General features: G+C 35.4%; 1 protein-coding gene across 5 annotated transcripts in view; it reads right to left on the bottom strand.

The window, feature by feature from the left end:
* Positions 1-20538, bottom strand: part of RPS6KA6 (ribosomal protein S6 kinase A6) — a 194505-nt gene that overhangs the window by 48167 nt on the left and 125800 nt on the right. For all 5 annotated transcript variants that reach the window (XM_077890401.1, XM_077890400.1, XM_077890399.1 and 2 more), the window contains 6 exons: positions 8248-8390; positions 4973-5043; positions 4652-4740; positions 3826-3884; positions 1200-1302; positions 72-202 (listed from right to left, as the gene is read on the bottom strand). In XM_077890401.1, coding sequence (XP_077746527.1) covers positions 72-202; positions 1200-1302; positions 3826-3884; positions 4652-4740; positions 4973-5043; positions 8248-8390 — 596 coding nt within the window. The remainder of the gene's footprint in view (positions 1-71; positions 203-1199; positions 1303-3825; positions 3885-4651; positions 4741-4972; positions 5044-8247; positions 8391-20538) is intronic.

The following is a 20538-nucleotide window of genomic DNA, read 5'->3' as shown; positions in this document are numbered from 1 at the left end:
GTAAATCCATTAGCAATAACTGAAAAACATAGTTATCCCTATATTGAATTATCTGATTAAGTGGAATTTACCTGAACAATTGGTAACACATTTGCACTTGTGACAGGAGTGATTTTATATTCCTCTGCAATAGACGTTGCAACAAAGCTGAATCCTTTGAAGAGTTGATGAGCGTTAGCACTAGCTGGCAAACCAGGAGAATCTAATGTCCAAATAATTATATTCAATTAGAACTACACAGAATTCTGATATTAAATGTTAGCATTTCTTTAAGTATAAAAGAAACCATTAAATGTTTCCATCAGACATAGTATATCATGTGTTTCATTTATTGCATATTTATCTGTCTCCCCACACTAGTATGCAAGCACCATGGATTACAATTTTTGCCCATTCTGTTTACTGCTGCATTTTCACTGCTTAATAGGTTCAATATTTGTTGGTATTCAATAATTGTTAAATGAATATATGAAGTAGATGCTACTATAAGTAGACCTCATTAAATTATAAATTTTAAGAGTCACTGATATAGGCAGCCCTGGTGGCTTAGCGGTTTAGCGCCACCTTCAGCCCAGGGCGTGATCCTGGAGACCCGGGATGGAGTCCCACTTCAGGCTCCCTGCATGGAGCCTGCTTCTCCCTCTGCCTCTCTGCCTCTCTCTCTCTCTCTCTCTCTCTTTCATAAATAAATAAAATCTTAAAAGAAAGAATCACTGATATATCTCATCTTACCTCCTACCCCTTACCCTATAAAGTATTAGCATGTCAAAGGACTTTTTAAAACAGGAAAGATTTTTACCCTTTGCTCTAGCCCTTGCTTCCCTGATAAATATTTCCTATTTAAATCCTCTGCTTGAATGATGCCCAAGCAATGCTGTATATAAGATCCACACTTTCATATAGAACAAATCAACCCTCTGCAAACTTAAAATTCATTTAGTTTTTATCTAAGAAGCTAGTTTACTTTTAAGATTTTATTTATTCATGAGAGACACACAGAGAGGCAGAGACATAGGCAGAGGGAGAAGCAGACTCCCCAAGGGGAGCCCTATACTGGACTGGATCCTGGGACTCCAGGATCACACTCTGAGCCCAAAGCAGATGCTCAACCACTGAGCCACCCAGGTGTACCCCCCTAGTTTATTTTTAAACATTTAATTGAACCAAAAGGTCTGATGTTACATATAAACATGCATTACCTTTAGGTGTTTTTGCAGTAAACTCAGGATCAAAACAAAAAGTATCATCTGGTTTTCCAGAAGCAGGTTTGAAAGGAGGTTGAACTTCTCTTCTATATAATCTCTAGAAAAAATATCAACAAGATAATACAAAATCATATAAACACTTTAAAATTATTGTATTTTTTTAAAGGAAAGCAGAAGATAAAATTCATAGTCCTTAACAGAAGACTCACAATTTAATAACTAAAATTTTTAAAGGCTTCAGATACCTGTTAACCAAATTCTAAAAATTTGAGAAATAATGTGCCCAGTCAAATGAGACCAAGAAACAACAATGGTGCCAAAAGTTGCATTCACAACGAAGGATGTTCAGTTTTGAATATCAAAAACTGACTTGAATTTTCACAGATAAAATAACCATGTAGAATATATCACAATGCAACCATAAACAAACACTAATAACATTCAAGAATTTCAAAACTAATAGATTATCTTCAAGAAGTATATATTTCACCTAAAATATTTTTTTACATAAAAACATGCCTAAAAAACACTATTTAGGGCTCTTACTCTATAACAAAAATATAATTTGTCAATAATTTAACTTCCTAAAATTTATTTTTGAAAGACTCTTAAAACATTTTATAATACATGAAAATCTACTCCTCTCTTTTAAAATCGGCTTTTCTAAAGGTCACAGTCCCATAGTGGGGGTAAATTAATAGAGAATTACTTTGGTTTTCATTGATTTAATATATAAACATTCCATTCTTTTGTTATTTAATTTAAGAGAAATTAACATAAACTATTTAGATATAAGAATGATGGAAACAAAGACTTTGCCCTTTGTCTAGTTAAGGAGAAAGGATGAGTAAACAAGTATTAGAAAAAAAATGACAAGAGGATACAAGGACACCAAAAAAGGGATGCAAACACATATGACATAGGGCAGACTCCTTTTTTTTTTAAGGATTTATTTATTTGCTCATGAGAGAGAGAGAGAGAGAGAGAGACAGGCAGAAGGAGAAGCAGGCTCCATGCAGGAAGCCTAATGTGGGACTCGATCCCAGGTCTCCAGGACCATGCCCTGGGCTGAAGGCAGGTGCCAAACCGCTGTGCCACCCAGGGATTCCCCCTTTTAGAGTATTAATATTGATGGCTTATGTTATGCAGTTTACAACTATAAAAAATAATTTTTCCAACTATTTAAATTCCAGCTAGTTAACATATAGTGCAATATTAGTTTTAGGTGTAGAATTTAGTGACTCATCATTTATATACGACACCTGATGCTCATCCTAACAAGTGCCCTGCTTAATACCCATCACCTGTTTAACCCCCCACCCCCCGCACACCTCCCCTCCAGCAACCCTCAGTTTGTTCTCTATAGTTAAGAGTCTATTTCTTGTTTTGCCTCTTTCCCCCAACCATGTTCATTTGTGTTGTTTTTTTTTAAATTCCACATATGAGTGAAATCATATGGTATCTTTTTCTAACTTATTTTGCTGAGCATAATACATTCTAGTTGCATCCATGTAGTTGTAAATGGCAAGATTTCATTCCTTTTGATGACTAATATTCTATTTTATATATACATATATAAAAGTAACAAATAAAGAAATACACCCCTGGTACCCCATTACATATATATATATATATATATATATATATATATATATATATATATAGTAATATATACATATATACCCCACTTCGTCATCCATTCATTAGTTGATAGACATTTGGGCTGTTTCCATATTTTGGCTACTGTTGATAATGCTGCTATAAAAATTACGGTGCATGGATCCCTTCAAATCAGTATTTTTGTATCCTTTGGGTAAATATTTAGTGGTACAATTGCTAAGTCATAGGGTAGTTCTATTTATTACTTTTTGAGGAACCTCCATACTGTTTCCAGAGTGGCTCCACTAGTTTGCATTCCCACCAACAATTTAAGAAGGTTCCCCTTTCTCTACATCCTTGCCAACACCTGTTGTTTCCTGTGTTGTTGATTTTAGCCATTCTGAACTAGTGTAAAGTGATATTTCACTGAGTGATGTTGAGCATCTTTTTCTGTATCTGCTGGCCATCTGGATGTCTTTGGAAAAATGTCAACTCATGTCTTCTGTCCAGATTTTGGATTATTCATTTTTTTGGGTATTGATTTTTATATGTTTTTTAATATATTTTAGATACTAACACTTTATCAGTTATGTTATCTGCAAATATCTTCCCCATTCCTTAGATTGCCTTTTAGTTTTGTTGATTGTTTGCTGTACAGAAGCTATTTATCAGTTAAGTGTGGTTACTCTCCTCTTTGAATTAGAATTCATTTAAGAATTTGCCTTATCATTCACCCCCTTACCCCTTTCTATTTCTTCTCCACATTCCCCAATTGAGAATAGGGGAGAACAGTAACCATACTTAATAGATAAAACATATGGGTAATAGAAATTTACTAAATATCATCCACACACATTTGGTTCAAGGTAATTGCCATGACATCTATATCTCTAAATAAAAATCTCACACCAAAAACAAAATAATAGGATTAAGTTTATCAACAAAGTCCTAATATGACCATTTTATTCTTCATTGTTAATTCACATTAGTCACTCAGTAACAGAGTTTCTACTGAACTTACATTCCAGTCAACATTTGCAAAAAAAAGATGTCTTTTGATTTCCTCAACTCCTTCTGAACCTATAAAAAATAAATAATTTTTTACTACTATAATACTTTTAATGTTTCTACCTGGCTTCTCTGCTGTTATCTCAAGAATATACACATATCATAGATTCCTTGCAGTGAAAATTTTATGATTTTTATCTGATATTTTATTGTGATTTTTTAAATTTAATACAGTAAAATATATCTGATGTACACATTGAAGCACATAAAATATCATGAAATACTGAAATGCCTTCCAAATTGAATCAAAATAATCTTTAACATAATCAAAATTGAAGTATAGTTTCTTTTCTTCACAATTCAACTTACAGCTGTATCTCAATGCCAAATTAAAAAGTTCAACAGAATAGACATTGAAATTTAAACACAAGTACATAAATAATAGGATCACAGCTGGATCCAGGGAAAGGCTACCAGAAACTGGGCAAATAACAAGAGGCTATGGACATATTTAACTCGAAGAGTACTGGAAGGTACAAAATAACTATCTTCAAATATCAAAAGGATTACCTATATAAGGGATAATTCTGTGAATTATTTTTAAAAAGGCAAACCACATAATATACAAAATGATATTAAACAGTAGTTTTGAATAAGTAGACTACTCCATTTTTAAATTATGGCCATAAGAGAGTTTAGATCCAGTACATACAAAATGCAAACTTCTAGGTATAAATATATAGCATCAGTAAATGAATTAAGCCAGAGAGCTTGAAGTTACAATTATCCTCCTAAAACATGCAGTGTATTGTTATAAAAGCTAAGACAATAAAGAATACCCAATCTATTTGCTGGATTCCTTTTAAACAACATCCTTAGGAGACTTTGTGCCTCAGCACTAAGAAATTGAGGCATCCCAAGTTTTGCTCTGAAAAAGAAGATTTAAAAAAAAGTTCACTTAAATTTAGCCATTCTTTACATTGACAAACCTCAAAAAGAATTTAAAAGAATGCTTTAACAATGACAAATAATGTCCTTTATATGGTAGGAGAAGAAAATATGACAGTGTGAAAAAATACTCTTCTGTCAATTGAAAACAAGTTTCTCAAAACTGAAAGCAAGGAATTTTTCCCAAAAGAAAAACTAGTGTTTACACTTACTTTAATATCATATTCATGGTCTCATTTCGGTCTTTACCTTGGAATGGCAGAGTACCAGTAAGCATTTCAAACTAAAACAAACAAAAAGTAACACAGAATTTAGAATATACAATAAAATTTTGTAGGAAAAAACTTGAGACATCTAATACATGATTATCAAATCATGAAGGATATACATGATAAGTCAAAATAAGACCAGAAAAGTCACAAATAAAGAAATACACTTCTGGTACCCCATTACATGTAGCCCAATTAATAGGTGACCTGTAGGAAATGAAACCAACCAATTTTTTCAGTCCTGTCTAATTTGGCTAAGTTCACAAAATCAAAGCAATCTGAAAATAGACACACAACATTTCTTTTAAAAAAATATGCCTTTAAAGAAAACATTTAACAATGAATGGAAAATAAAGATAAAGATAAGCCCTGAACCATTTCAAATCCATACATGCTTTGTACACTTGAAACTAATATTACAATATATATTAACTGACTGGAATTTAAATAAAAACTTAAGAAGCTCTACAAAAGGCTAATAAGCTCATGAAAAGATGCTCAATATCACTAGTCTTTAGTGAAAGAAAAGAAAAAAAAAAGATTAACCATTCTCATTCTCCTCACTGCCCCCTCCAAGAAAAACCAATCAAAAAAGAACAAGAGGCTACAACACAAACACCAATATCTTGAAAAAAAAAATTGAGACAGTTGCACATGGCTAAAAAGCATTTTCCCTAAGAGATTTAACAACAATGTGGTAATTAGAACATTAAATAATGGTATAAAAAAGACTGGATCTAAAATTAAGATCATTAGATTTCACTAAAGGGAAAACCTTTTATTTCTCTAATATTTAAATATTGAACTTAGATTCAATAATGGCTTTGGCTTCAGTCCTCTGCTCATTTATTTATTTATTTTTAAAGATTTTATTTATTTCTTCATGAGAGACCCAGAGAGAGAGAGGCAGAGGGAGAAGTAGGCTCCATGCAGGAAACCCAATGTGGGATTTGATCCCAGAACTCCGAGGTCACGCACTGAGCCAAAGGCAGAGGCTCAACCACTGAGTCACCCAGGCACCCCAGTTCTCTGCTCATTTATCTGAATTTACAACCTTAGTTAGCTTATCCATTCAACTCTTTCCTATATACTGATGACTTTCAAATCTGTTCCGGCTTCAATCTCTCTCAAGTCTCAGTTGTCCCTCCCAAATCTATAGTAATATTTTTCAACTGGATACTTAAGAAGTAGGGGTAGGAGCCACAGAAAGTGAAAGAAGATAAAAGAAAGTATCGTATAGAGGGATTATTGCTCTCAAGCTCCAGTCCCCTACGTCCAAACCTAAAGTTATGGCTCTCCACTCGGGACTGAAGGAGTAGAGGTGGTAATGGCAAGGACAAAAGGAAGGAATATATTATATTGGAATCAAAACTCCCCCTTAAATTAAACTTATGTTGGCTGACTGAGTAGCTTTTTTTTTCTTAACATCTCCAGATGATTCTGATCCTTTCTCTACTTCCTATTCCTAATTTATTACCACGAAGGGGTTAACCACAAACCTATAATAACCTATGCAACATGTTATAGATTAATTATTTCTCCACTTCTAAAACCAGCTCTCCATCCTAACTATCTCTTTTCTACTGAACTTTTATTCTTTCAATTCCTTAAAGTTCATAAATTGTAAAGGTTTCATTATCTTTGACCCTTTCCTTCTCCTTCATCTGTAACATTAAATCAGGTATTAAAATCAGTCACTTCTTCCTTCCTAAAATACATTTTCTCTAATTACCATCTTGTTAAAGAATCTACAAAAGTTTCCTACTACTCAGAGAATTGCATACATATGTTGATAGGCTTATTGTCTCATTTCCTCCACCATGACCCTCATTTTCCACTACTATTCTAATATTCTAATTGGTTCTACAGTTCTTTGCTAATATGATCACAATACTATCCTTCTTGAATTGGAGCTATTTAAATTTTATCCATGCTTCTTTTTTTTTAAGATTTTATTTATTCATGAGAGACACAGAGAGTGACAGAGACACAGGCTGAGGGAGAAGCAGGCTCCCTGCAGGGAGCCCAATGTGGGACTGGATTCCAGGACCCCGGGATCATGACCTGAATTGAAGGCAGACGCTCAACCAGTGAGCCACCCAGGGGCACTCCATACTTCTTAATTTAAGTTCCACTTCTTCCGCTTTTCCTAAATCAACTTATATGATTTCTTGCCTGAATTCCTAAGGTATACTGTCAGACAGTTTATTTAGCTGTTCCAATTGTTTCCCCAGCCAGATTGTATGCTTTCTTAGGTGATGAAAAACATCAAGTACTGTACTGCCAGTTTATTCCTACTCCACTGCCCTCCCCAATGCCAGGTTTATAATAGGCCTTAATATATTGATGTGTTATATAATATGTCATTTATTTTTTTAATATATAGTATGTCATTTAGTAGTAAATAGGGAAAATGGATTATCATCAAAATAGATTATCAGCAAGATGGATTATACAGGCAAATTGATTCAATAGCTATTCATTTATCACCCTACTTAATACTGCAAATTCTATTCTTTTTTTTTAAAAGGTCACAAGCTCTTTATTTTAAGATGTTATTTATTTATTCATGAGAGACATGGGGTGGGCGTGGCGGGAGGAGAGACACAGGCAGAGGGAGAAGCAGGCTCCATGAAGGGAGCCTGATGTGGGACTCCATCCCAGGTCTCCAGGATCAGGCCCTGGGCTGAAGGCGGCACTAAACAGCTGAGCCACTCGGGTGCCCTCTATTCTTAATTTATACCAGATTAGTCAGTTTGTATATTGACTATGCTAGGTATCATGGGAGATGAAAAGTAGTATGAAATATGATTGCTCTCCTCAAGAAGTTTACAATCTTTCTAGGGACATGCATGGAACAATTAGACAGTAAGACACTTTATGGTAAAGTGATAAATTCTGTGATATCTAATTAAAATACCATGCGAGAATTAAACATAGTATTCTGAAATCTAAAAACTGGTAAGCCTTTTTCTAACTTTTATATTTGAATGGCTTATAAAAGAATGCTGCCATTTTACCTTTTAATCTAGGAACTTTAAAGAAATCAGAATACTAAATCCTCAATTCTTACTGTATAACACCTAGCCAGTCACAAGTTTTTTAGTAATCATAAATTATAAAAACTCTATTCTCTCCTGACATATTGCAAAATTTATTAACATTTTAAATAATATTAACTTTATATTGGGAAAATTTTAAAAAATAACAGTACTTACCATAAGTACACCATATGACCACCAATCAGCACTCTGGGAATGGCCTCTCCTATTTACTACTTCAGGAGCCATATACTCCACTGTACCACAAAATGAGTAAGCCTTCTTTTCTTGATCAACTGATTCCTTGCTGAGACCAAAATCTGTAATAACAATGTGTCACAAAAATATATCTAAAGATATTCAGAAAATAGAATATACCAAAAGAAATAAAATTATATGTTAGACCTTAAAACAATTCATGGATGGCCTATAATTACTCTTAAGAAAGCTCTCTTGTGAGACAAATAATGGAATGCAGCCAATATTTCATAAAGATACACTTTAAGAGCATTTAAAGATTACTTTCATTTCATCATCAAAATACATGTTTTCATATCTATACTAAAATATCACTCAGCAATTCTGAGAGGTCAATAATTATTATTTTTTTATTTTTTTAATTTTTTTTATTGGTGTTCAATTTACCAACATACAGAATAACACCAAATGCCCGTCAACCATTCACACCAGCCCCCGCACTCCTCCCCTACTACCACCACTAGTTCGTTTCCCAGAGTTAGCAGTCTTTACGTTCTGTCTCCCTTTCTGATATTTCCCACACATTTCTTCTCCCTTCCCTTATATTCCCTTTCACTATTATTTATATTCCCCAAATGAATGAGAACATACGTTTGTCCTTCTCCGACTGACTTACTTCACTGAGCATAATACCCTCCAGTTCCATCCACGTTGAAGCAAACGGTGGGTATTTGTCATTTCTAATAGCTGAGTAATATTACATTGTATACCACATCTTCTTTATCCACTCATCTTTCGATGGACACCGAGGCTCCTTCCACAGTTTGGCTATTGTGGACATTGCTGCTATAATATCGGGGTGCAGGTGTACCTGCGTTTCATTGCATCTGTATCTTTGGGGTAAATCCGCAACAGTGCAATGGCTGGGTCGTAGGGCAGGTCTATTTTTAACTCTTTGAGGAACCTCCACACAGTTTTCCAGAGTGGCTGCACCAGTTCACATTCCCACCAACAGTGTAAGAGTGTTCCCTTTTCTCCGCATCCTCTCCAACATTTGTGGTTTCCTGCCTTGTTAATTTTCCCCATTCTGACTGGTGTGAGGTGGTATCTCATTGTGGTTTTGATTTGTATTTCCCTGATGGCAAGTGATGCAGAGCATTTCTCATGTGCATGGTGGCCATGTCAATGTCTTCCTCTGTGAGATTTCTCTTCATGTCTTTTGCCCATTTCATGATTGGATTGTTTGTTTCTTTGGTGTTGAGTTTAAGAAGTTCTTTATAGATCTTGGAAACTAGCCCTTTATCTGATATGTCATTTGCAAATATCTTCTCCCATTCTGTAGGTTGTCTTTTAGTTTTGTTGACTGTATCCTTTGCTGTGCAAAAGCTTCTTATCTTCATGAAGTCCCAATAGTTCATTTTTGTTTTTGTTTCTTTTGCCTTCGTGGATGTATCTTGCAAGAAGTTACTGTGGCCAAGTTCAAAAAGGGTGTTGCCTGTGTTCTTCTCTAGGATTTTGAATAGAATCTTGTCTCACATTTAGATCTTTCATCCATTTTGAGTTTAACTTTGTGTATGGTGAGAGAGTGGTCTAGTTTCATTCTTCTGCATGTGGATGTCCAATTTTCCCAGCACCATTTATTGAAGAGACTGTCTTTCTTCCAATGGATAGTCTTTCCTCCTTTATCAAATATTAGTTGACCATAAAGTTCAGGGTCCACTTCTGGGTTCTCTATTCTGTTCCATTGATCTATGTGTCTGTTTTTGTGCCAGTACCACACAGTCTTGATGACCACAGCTTTGTAGTACATCCTGAAATCTGGCATTGTGATGCCCCCAGATATGGTTTTCTTTTTTAAAATTCCCCTGGCTATTCAGGGTCTTTTCTGATTCCACACAAATCTTAAAATAATTTGTTCTAACTCTCTGAAGAAAGTCCATGGTATTTTGATAGGGATTGCATTAAACGTGTATATTTCCCTGGGTAACATTGACATTGTCACAATATTAATTCTTCCAATCCATGAGCATGGAATAATTTTCCATCTCTTTGTGTCTTCCTCAATTTCTTTCAGAAGTGTTCTATAGTTTTTAGGGTACAGATCCTTTACATCTTTGGTTAGGTTTATTCTTAGGTATTTTATGCTTTTGGGTGCAATTGTAAATGGGATTGACTCCTTAATTTCTCTCTCTTCAGTCTCATTGTTAGTGTATAGAAATACCACTGATTTCTGGGCATTGATTTTTGTATCCTGCCACGCTACCAAATTGCTGTATGAGTTCTAGCAATCTTGGGGTGGAGGCTTTTGGGTTTTCTATGTAGAGTATCATGTCATCGGCAAAGAGGGAGAGTTTGACTTCTTCTTTTCCAATTTGAACGCCTTTAATGTCTTTTTGTTGTCTGATTCCTGAGGCTAGGACTTCCAGTACTATGTTGAATAGCAGTGGTGAGAGTGGACATCCCTGTCTTGTTCCTGATCTTAGGGGAAAGGCTCCCAGTGTTTCCCCATTGAGAATGATATTTGCTGTGGGCTTTCCGTAGATGGCTTTTAAGATGTTGAGGAATGTTCCCTCTATCCCTACACTCCGAAGAGTTTTGATCAGGAATGGATGCTGTATTTTGTCAAATGCTTTCTCTGCATCTAAGGAGAGGATCATATAGTTCTTGGTTTTTCTCTTGCTGATATGATGAATCACATTGATTATTTTATGGGTGTTGAACAAGCTTTGTGTCCCAGAGATAAATCCAACTTGGTCATGGTGAATAATTTTCTTAATGTACTGTTGGATCCTATTGGCTAGTATCTTGTTGAGAATTTTGGCATCCATGTTCATCAGGGATATTGGTCTGTAATTCTCCTTTTTGGTGGGGTCTTTGTCTGGTCTTGGAATTAAGGTGATGCTGGCCTCATAGAACGAATTTGGAAGTACTCCATCTCTTTCTATCTTTCCAAACAGCTTTAGGAGAATAGGTATGGTTTCTTCTTTAAACGTTTGATAGAATTCCCCTGGGAAGCCATCTGGCCCTGGACTCTTGTGTCTTGGGAGGTTTTTGATGACTGCTTCAATATCCTCCCTGGTTATTGACCTGTTCAGGTTTTCTATTTCTTCCTGTTCCAGTTTTGGTAGTTTGTGGCTTTCCAGGAATGCGTCCATTTCTTCTACATTGCCTAATTTATTGGCATATAGCTGTTCATAATATGTTTTTAAAATCGTTTGTTTTCCTTGCTGTTGGTAGTGATCTCTCCTTTCTCATTCATGATTTTATTAATTTGAGTCTTCTCTCTCTTCTTTTTAATAAGGCTGGCTAATGGTTTATCTATCTTATTAATTCTTTCAAAGAACCAACTCCTGGTTCTGTTGATCTGTTCCACAGTTCTTCTGGTCTCGATTTCGTTGAGTTCTGCTCAAATCTTTATTAACTCTCTTCTTCTCCTGGGTGTAGGATCTATTTGCTGTTTTTTCTCTCGTTCCTTTAGGTGTAAGGTTAGCTTTTGTATTTGAGTTCTTTCCAGTTTTTGAATGGATGCTTTTATTGCGATGTATTTCCCCCTTAGGACTGCTTTTGCTGCATCCCAATAATTTTGAACGGTTGTATCTTCATTCTCATTAGTTTCCATGAATCTTTTTAATTCTTCCTTAATTTCCTGGTTGACCCTTTCATCTTTTAGCAGGATGGTCCTTAACCTCCACGTGTTTGAGGTCCTTCCAAACTTCTTGTTGTGATTTAGTTCTAATTTCAAGGCATTATGGTCTGAGAATATGCAGGGGACGATCCCATCTTTGGTATCGGTTCAGACCCGATTTGTGACCCAGTATGTGGTCTATTCTGGAGAAAATTCCATGTGCACTTGAGAAGAATGTGTATTCAGTTGAGTTTGGATGTAAAGTTCTGTAGATATCTGTGAAATCCATCTGGTCCAGTGTATCATTTAAAGCTCTCGTTTCTTTGGAGATGTTGTGTTTAGAAGACCTATCAAGTATAGAAAGCGCTAGATTGAAGTCACCAAGTATAAGTGTATTATTATCTAAGTATTTCTTCACTTTGGTTATTAATTGATTGGTATATTTGGCAGCTCCCACATTCGGGGCATATATATTGAGGATTGTTAAGTCCTCTTGTTGGGTAGATCCTTTAAGTATGATATAGTGTCCCTCTTCATCTCTCACTACAGTCTTTGGGGTAAATTTTAGTTTATCTGATATAAGGATGGCTACCCCTGCTTTCTTTTGCTGACCATTCGAATGGTAAATGGTTCTCCAACCTTTTATTTTCAGGCTGTAGGTGTCCTTCTGTCTAAAATGAGTCTCTTGTAGACAGCAAATAGATGGGTCCTGCTTTTTTATCCAGTCTGAAACCCTGCGCCTTTTGATGGGGTCATTAAGCCCGTTCATGTTCAGAGTTACTATTGAGACATATGAGTTTAGTGTCATCATGATATTTCTTGCAGAGCTGGTTTGGAGGTCACATATTCTTTCAGTTCCTGCCTGTCTTGGAAGCTCTTCTGTCTCTCCTTCCATTTTGAATGAGAGCCTTGATGGATAAAGTATTCTTGGTTGCATGTTCTTCTCATTTAGGACCCTGAGTATATCCTTCCAGCCCTTTCTGGCCTGCCAGGTCTCTGTGGAGAGGTCTGCTGTTACCCTAATACTCCTCCCCATAAAAGTCAGGGATTTCTTGTCTCTTGCTGCTTTAAGGATCTTCTCTTTATCTTTGGAATTTACAAGCTTCACTATTAGATGTTGACGTGTTGATTGGTTTTTATTGATTTTAGGGGGGGATCTCTCTATTTCCTGGATCTGAATGCCTGTTTCCCTTCCCAGATTAGGAAAGTTTTCAGCTAGGATTTGTTCAAATACATATTCTGGCCCTCTGTCCCTTTCGGCGCCCTCAAGAACCCCAAGTAAACGTAGGTTTTTCTTCCTCAGGCCGTCGTTTATTTCCCTTAATGTGTCTTCATGGTCTTTTAGTTGTCTGTCTTTTTTCCTCAGTTTCCCTCTTTGCCATCAACTTGTCTTCTATGTCACTCACTCATTCTTCCACCTCATTAACCCTTGTTGTTAGGACTTCTAGTTTGGATTGCATCTCATTCAATTGATTTTTAATATCTGCCTGATTACTTCTAATTTCTGCAGTCATGAAGTCTCTTGAGTCCTTTATGCTTTTTTCTAGAGCCACCAGTAGCTGTATAATAGTGCTTCTGAATTGGCTTTCTGACACTGAATTGTAATCCAGATTTTGTAACTCTGTGGGAGAGAGGACTGTTTCTGATTCTTTCTTTTGAGGTGAGGTTTTCCTTCTAGTCATTTTGCTCAGTGCAGAGTGGCCAAAAGCAAGCTGTATTGGGAAAAGGAGAAAAAGGGAGGAGAGAAAGAATGAAAGAAAAAAGAAAGAGAAAAAAAGGAAGAAAAAAAGAAAAAAAGAAGAAAAAGAGAAAGAAAAAGAAAGAAAGAAAAAAAAGGTGGGGGAAGGAAACCAATCAAAAAGCAAAACAAAACAAAACAAAACAAACAAACAAACAAAAAAAAACCACGGGGGAGTATCTTCTGATTCTGTATACTTTAAGTCCCTTGACTTCCCCTGGAACTTGTCCTTCTAGCTGGTCTTCTGGGGGAGGGGCCTGTTGTGCTGATTTTCAGGTGTTAACACTTGGGGGAGCTGCTCTGACCCCTGCCTGGTGCAGGGCTCAGTGGGGGTTGTTTACCCCGTGAGGCACCAGGAGGAACAGCCCCAGTGGCGGGGCCTGCTCTGGAAACCTGGTATCAGCCCTCGCAGTAACTCCGGAGCTTTCCGTCTGCAGGGCCTGGAGGCTGGGGCGGGGGGCGCTGATCTGCTCAGCTGGGGCAGGAGCGTCCTTGCTGTTCTGGGCCCTCCCGTCCTCTGCCTGTCCCGGGGAGAGGCCGGATCTTGGGCTGTGTCCTGGCGCCCTGTGTTCCGGGGCCTGGGCTCTTGGATTCTCGCTCCAAGCCCGCAGCCCCCTCCGCGTTGCCGCCGACCGAGCACCCCCGAGCTGCTCCCGGTGCTGCGCAGCCCCCACCGCAGGGAGCCTCTTCCTCTGCCCAAGCCCCTCGGAGCTGCTCCCGGAGCCGCGCAGCCGCCTCTGTGGAGCCGCAGCCCGAGCCCCTCCGAGCTGCTCCGGTCCCGCCGTGTGCGCTGCAGCCCTTAGGGAGCTCGGAGCACTCTCCTGGGCACGCAGTTGCTCTGTTAGTGTCCCAGGGAGCCCGAGGGCATCCCCGCCCTCCTGAGGTCCTGCTCCAACTCCCTGGGAGCCCCTTTCCGCCCGGGAAGGTTGGTGCAGCTCCTGCTTCTCCAGGTCGGAGCTTTCCTGTCCTGGGGGCACTCGCCCCGGCCTTAGCCTGGCTCCTCGCAGGGCCCCTCCTCCTTGGATGCCTTTTGTTTGTTTATTTCTTTTTTCCCCCGTCTTCCTACCTTGATAGAAGCGCGAACTCTTCTCACTGTAGCATTCCAGGTGTTCTCTCTTTAATTCTCAGGCCGATTTCATAGATTTTCAGGATAATTTGAAGGTTTTCTAGGTAATTTGGTGGGGATAGGTGATTTGGAGACCCTACTCTTCCGCCATCTTGCCCCTCCTCCGAGAGGTCAATAATTAAATCAAAGCTTTCATAGTGATCTAAGTTTTAAAACAGACTAAGACAAAAAGAAGAGAGTAACTTACATTTTTTTAAAACACTAAAAAACCAATTATGCTTTGGCTTTGGTAAGCTTCCATTTGTTTAACGCTTTCAAGAGCTAAAGGTACCAATATATAAAAATCAATCTTATTCCTATGTAATAGCAATGAAAAATTGTTAGCTGAAATTCACAAAGTAGCATTTATAATACCACCAAAAAATCCACACATGAAATCCACAGGTATAAATATACAAAGTATATGTAAGATATGTATACTGCAAACTAGAAACACTGATGAAAGAAATCAAAGTAAATCTAAATAAATGGAGAAACATATTGTACGCATGGTTTGGGAGATTCAATATTGTTAAATATATCAATTCTACTAAAAGCCAATATCCAGAGTCAATGAAACTTCCAGCAAGAGATCTTTTATAAAAATCAAAAAACTAAATTTAAAATTTATAAAAAAGACTATAGGAAATACATTAGCCAAAATAATTTTGAAGAAGAAAAACACTGAGGACTAATACTACCTCACTTCAATACTTACTATAATGCTATAGTAATCAAGACAGTTTGGCATTGGAGAAAGTATAGACATAGATATGTCATACATACATGACAATATATATTGATATACATGTTGATATATATCAATGCAAAAGGACAGTGAGTAGACTAAGTCCAAGAATAGAAAACATATAGGTCTACTATAATGCTTGTTTTGAAAATGTAAATTTGTTACAATATGATTGATACATTAGGAAACAATTTGAGCATAACATAAGTTTCAAATGGGGTTGGCTAATGTGTGGTTTACCTGCAATTTTGTCTACAAGAAAACACTAGCTGTTTTGTAGCTGCACCTAGCTGAAGCAACCAAGTAGAAATAGACACATGCACATACCCCAAACATCTGCCAGCTATTTCAGCTCACCAGGTGTATTATGAGTCATTCTTATCTACCTGTAGTGTTACAACCTTCCTCACAATTCCCGATAATCTATCTTCTACTACTTCACAATAACTAAACAAACTGTAACCTTTCTGAAAACAATTCTACAAGCAAATTTCAGGATATTTTCGAGGTAAGTTTCCTACTTATTGTAGTGTTTATATATTCTTACACATTTAGAAGTGTAAAGTAATGCTGTCATTTTTGTCAACTTGCTGTCTTTCTTTTGTGGTCTCATTATATATCTGAATGTTAAACCTCTAACGTCAGTTTCCCCATTAAGTCATTTGCATTTTATTATGTAATTATTCAAAGTGGAGTGATTTTTTAAGATCATATGTGCTGCATTACATCTGACGATAGATAGATAGATAGATAGATAGATAGATAGATAGATAGGTAGATAGATAGATAGATATAGATAAAGGAGTAAAAGCAATTCCCTGAAGAAAGTTAAGTTCTTTTCAACAAATGGTTCCAGAACAATAGGATATTAATATAAAAAATCCTTGTAACATAAATATTAACCAAAAATGAATCACAGAAAATGTAAAACCTAAAACTTTAAAATTTCCAAAAGAATAAAATCTTTGTGATCTTGTATTTCTGAGATACAACATCATAAGAATAATTCATAAAAGAAAAAAGTTGATAACTGGACTTTACCAGCATCAAAACTCTTCAGAAGATACTGTTCAGAGAAGAAAAAAAGAAGTTATAGACTGCAGAAAATATTTGCAAACTGCATATATGATAAAGCTCTTATATTCAGAATATATTTTAAAAACTCAAAATTCAATAATAAGAAAACAAACAACCCACTCTTTTTAAAAGGGCAAAAGATCTGAACAGATACTTCTCCAAAGAAATAAAAAGATGCTCACTCTCATCAGTTATTAGGGGAATTCTAATTAAAACCCCAAAGAATACCACTATATATCTATCAGTAGAGCTAAATAAACTGACAATACTAAGTAATGGCAAGGATGCAGAGCAACTAGTCTCATATGCTGCTGATGGGTATGCAAAATGGTGCAACCACTTGGAAGACAGTTTACAGGTTTCTCACTAAGTTAAAAATACACTTACCATATGACCAAGCAATCCCACTCCTTTGGTATTTACTCAAGTGAAATAAAAAAAAATTATGTTCAGATAAAACCTGCACATGAATATTTACAGTGGCTTTATTCATCACTGCCAAAAACTGGAAACAAGCCAAATACCCCTTACTTGGGGATTAGACAAACCATGGCATCATCATAAAATGGAACACCATTCAGCAATAAAAAATAAAACACACAATATAGATTAATCTCAAATGCAGTATATTAAGTAAATGAAGCCAGACTCAAAAGGCAATTTACTCCTATGCCTCTGTTTACATTACATCATGGAAAAGGTAAAACCTTAGGGACCGAAAGCCGACTGATATTTGTCTAAGATAAAAAGGAGTATTGACTTGTAATGGGGAAATTTTGGAGGGTGATAGAATTGTTTCTTATCTCTACGTTGGTGGTAGGAATAAAATAAATGTATTTGTCAAAGTTTGCAAAAGTATAGATTAAAAAGTGATTTCTAAAAAGTAAACCTTGTATTTTGAGACCATTGCAAATTCACATATGCATGTGAAATACTATAAGACATCCTATTTACCTTTTACCCAGTTTCCCCCATGGTAAAATCTTACAAAACTATATTACAATATCACAACCACAGTATTGAGAAGGGTGTAGTCAAGATACAGGAAAATTCCATCACCACAAGGATCCAAAGAATGAGTTTTACCCTGCGTAAATTATACCTTAATTCTATAAAGGAAAATAAATCTTTAAGTCCTAAATTGCTCTCTTAAAATAAAATATCAACATGAGTAATTAATTTTAGGGTCCCTCAAAATTAATTTTCTAACCATGTTCAATATTTTCATTTAAAAATCACTTATCCTTGAATAATGACTTTAATGCATTATTTTTACCATAATTTAAAAAAATATTTTCAATGTACTACTACTCTCTTTGTCTATATTTTGAGAATTTTAAACTCTTGTGCATTCCATTTCAAAGATTAAATGTAATGAAAGCTAGTGTTTGAGGTCAGTTCAGCTGAATATAACAACATACCTTGTAAGAGAAGAACACTGGCTTCTTTGGCCATTCCAGAGAGGAGGAGAAAGGGAAGAGAATTTTCTTATCCTCCATTACCTTTCACAGATTTATACCACTCCATACAGGTCCTCTGCTGTACTTGTCTGACAAAACTGACATTTAACACTAGAATTTGCTCAGTAATCAATTGACAAAAAGTTTTACAATAAGAGTTAGCTACAAGATTAAATAAGATATATAAGTTAAGCAGTGATTTTTCCAAGCCACTAATTTGAAAACAAAATACAGAAAGCAGCTTTATAAGAGCTTTTTTTTTGAGGAGGAGGTCAGTATATCTTTGTACACTTAAATGACTCTGACTTCAAATTTTCAAAATGTGCCTAGAGACAATGATTTCATAAATATTTACTATGAGTAAAAGTAATCTCAGTGAATAATTTGCATAACCATAAAATTATTAAAATTAATTTTATGTATACATTCTCTCTTAAATATCCAATCAAGTACTGTGTGATATAAATTTCTGACACTGTATATTTTTCTCCCTTCTCTTTATAGAAATTACCCTGAATTTTGTCCCTCCAAAAACACATTATAGTAACCAGAGACAGTTGAAATCAATTGTATGTTCAATTTAAAGCTTTTAATGGAATATTATGAATAAACATTATTTTATGAACCAGGTAAATCATACTAGTTAGTTTTTATATAGACTATGAGGTGGGGTATTACAGAAAAAAATGAGACACAACAAACAATATAAATAATATATTGACATTTATGCAGATATTTTGGGGCTATTCTCATTCTATTGGTCTTTTGCTATGCAATCATACTCTTGGTATGAGGTCAATTAGGCTCAAACCATAGTCATATCAGGGAACCTTTGTATAGTTCACTGCCATTCTAGAGTAATTTGTTAAACATTGCATCTATTCCTTTTATTCAGAGAATTTTTTAAATGGACTGGTAAAAAGAAAGATATTGTCCCTCTCTTATGATTAAGGAAAACCTAATTCTTCCTCCTAAGCCTAAGAAGAAACAATGTTGAGAAAGACTCTGTTATATGAGACATTCCTAAATCATTAGAGCCCACTGGTTTCAATGATAAACAGCAATCAATCTGGTATTTTTGACTGTAATATTCAAAATGGAAGGAAGAAGATAGGAAGAACAAGAGGAAAAGAGGGAGAGGAAGAGGGAAGAAAAGACACACAAAAGGTAAGAAAGCAAGAAAGGAAGAAAAAGAAAAAGAAAAAGAAAAAGAGAAGAAAGAAAGAAAGAAAGAAAGAAAGAAAGAAAGAAAGAAAGAAAGAAAGAAAGAAAGAAAGAAAGAAAGAAAGAAAGAAAGAAGAAAGAAAGAAAGAAAGAAAGAAAGAAAGAAAGAAAGAGAAAGAAAGAAAGAAAGAAAGAAAGAAAGAAAGAAAGAAAGAAAGAAGGAAGGAAGGAAGGAAGGAAGGAAGGAAGGAAGGAAGGATAGAAGGAAAATAAGTTAAAGGAAATAATGAAAAAAAAGTAAAGTATTAGAATATTTGCTGTGAATGGTCATACTTTAACCAACCTTACTGGAATGTTGTAAGGTTAAACCCATATGTTTATTACTCATTAAAAAACTCTGAATTAGGCTGTAATTATAAAACAGTATAAATTATCTAATATTTGTTATTGTCTACTTTCTTTAAAGAAATATTTATGCCATTTTAAAGAAAATAGACTGAATTGTTAAAAAATATATATAAATCATTTTATATTTTTATAAGCTTTGTCCTTTGTTTATAAGTTTGCATTTATTCTAACTATTCCTTTCTCCACAGCCAATTTAAGTCCAAAAGCTATAAAAGCAGAATTCACATTACAAGACTAAATATAAAACAATTTGACATCATTATTCACCAATTAATCATAATGTAGAAAAGAGATATAGGTAGGATTTATTCTACTTTTTTCCCACTTAACTTCCTCAACCCCTGACAAAACAGGCATAATTTATTTAAAAAAAATGAAAAGAATTAAATTCTAATTAGCTTTGCAACAAAAGTTGATTGGTATAAAAAATTATGCAATATATAAAATCTTAAAAAACTCTACTGTTCTATTATTTTTCTTTCCTTTTCCTCTTTAAATCCCTTTAAATCAACTTTTCTTCTTTTATATATGAAAAAGAGAATCAGGTTATGACTAAGAAAGATTTACTAAACTTTATTTGAACTTTATCACAACTGCCTGAGCTTTCAAGTTAACAGCTTTGTTATACTTTAGTTTTACACTGAAGCAGTATACTTAAGAATTTAAAGCAACTTACCTTTAAAGTGTACTGGTCCAAAATTCTCTGTAAAGACCACATCTTCATTTTAACATTCTGATAATTAAATAAATATTTTACTATCTATTTATAACATAAGTGACCTTTTGAGATTGGCTCACTCAGCATAATGCCCTTGAGTCCATCCAAGTTGTTGCATATATCAAGAATTCTTTCCTTTTTACTGCTGGGTAGTATTCCATTGTATGGTTGTATCACAGTTTGTTTATCCATTCATTCTTTGAAGGACATTTGGGACATTTCCAGTC

Source organism: Canis aureus, chromosome X (genome assembly GCF_053574225.1).
Source record: "Canis aureus isolate CA01 chromosome X, VMU_Caureus_v.1.0, whole genome shotgun sequence".
NCBI classification, from domain to species: domain Eukaryota; kingdom Metazoa; phylum Chordata; class Mammalia; order Carnivora; family Canidae; genus Canis; species Canis aureus.
This window is presented reverse-complemented; position numbering and strand designations above follow the sequence as displayed.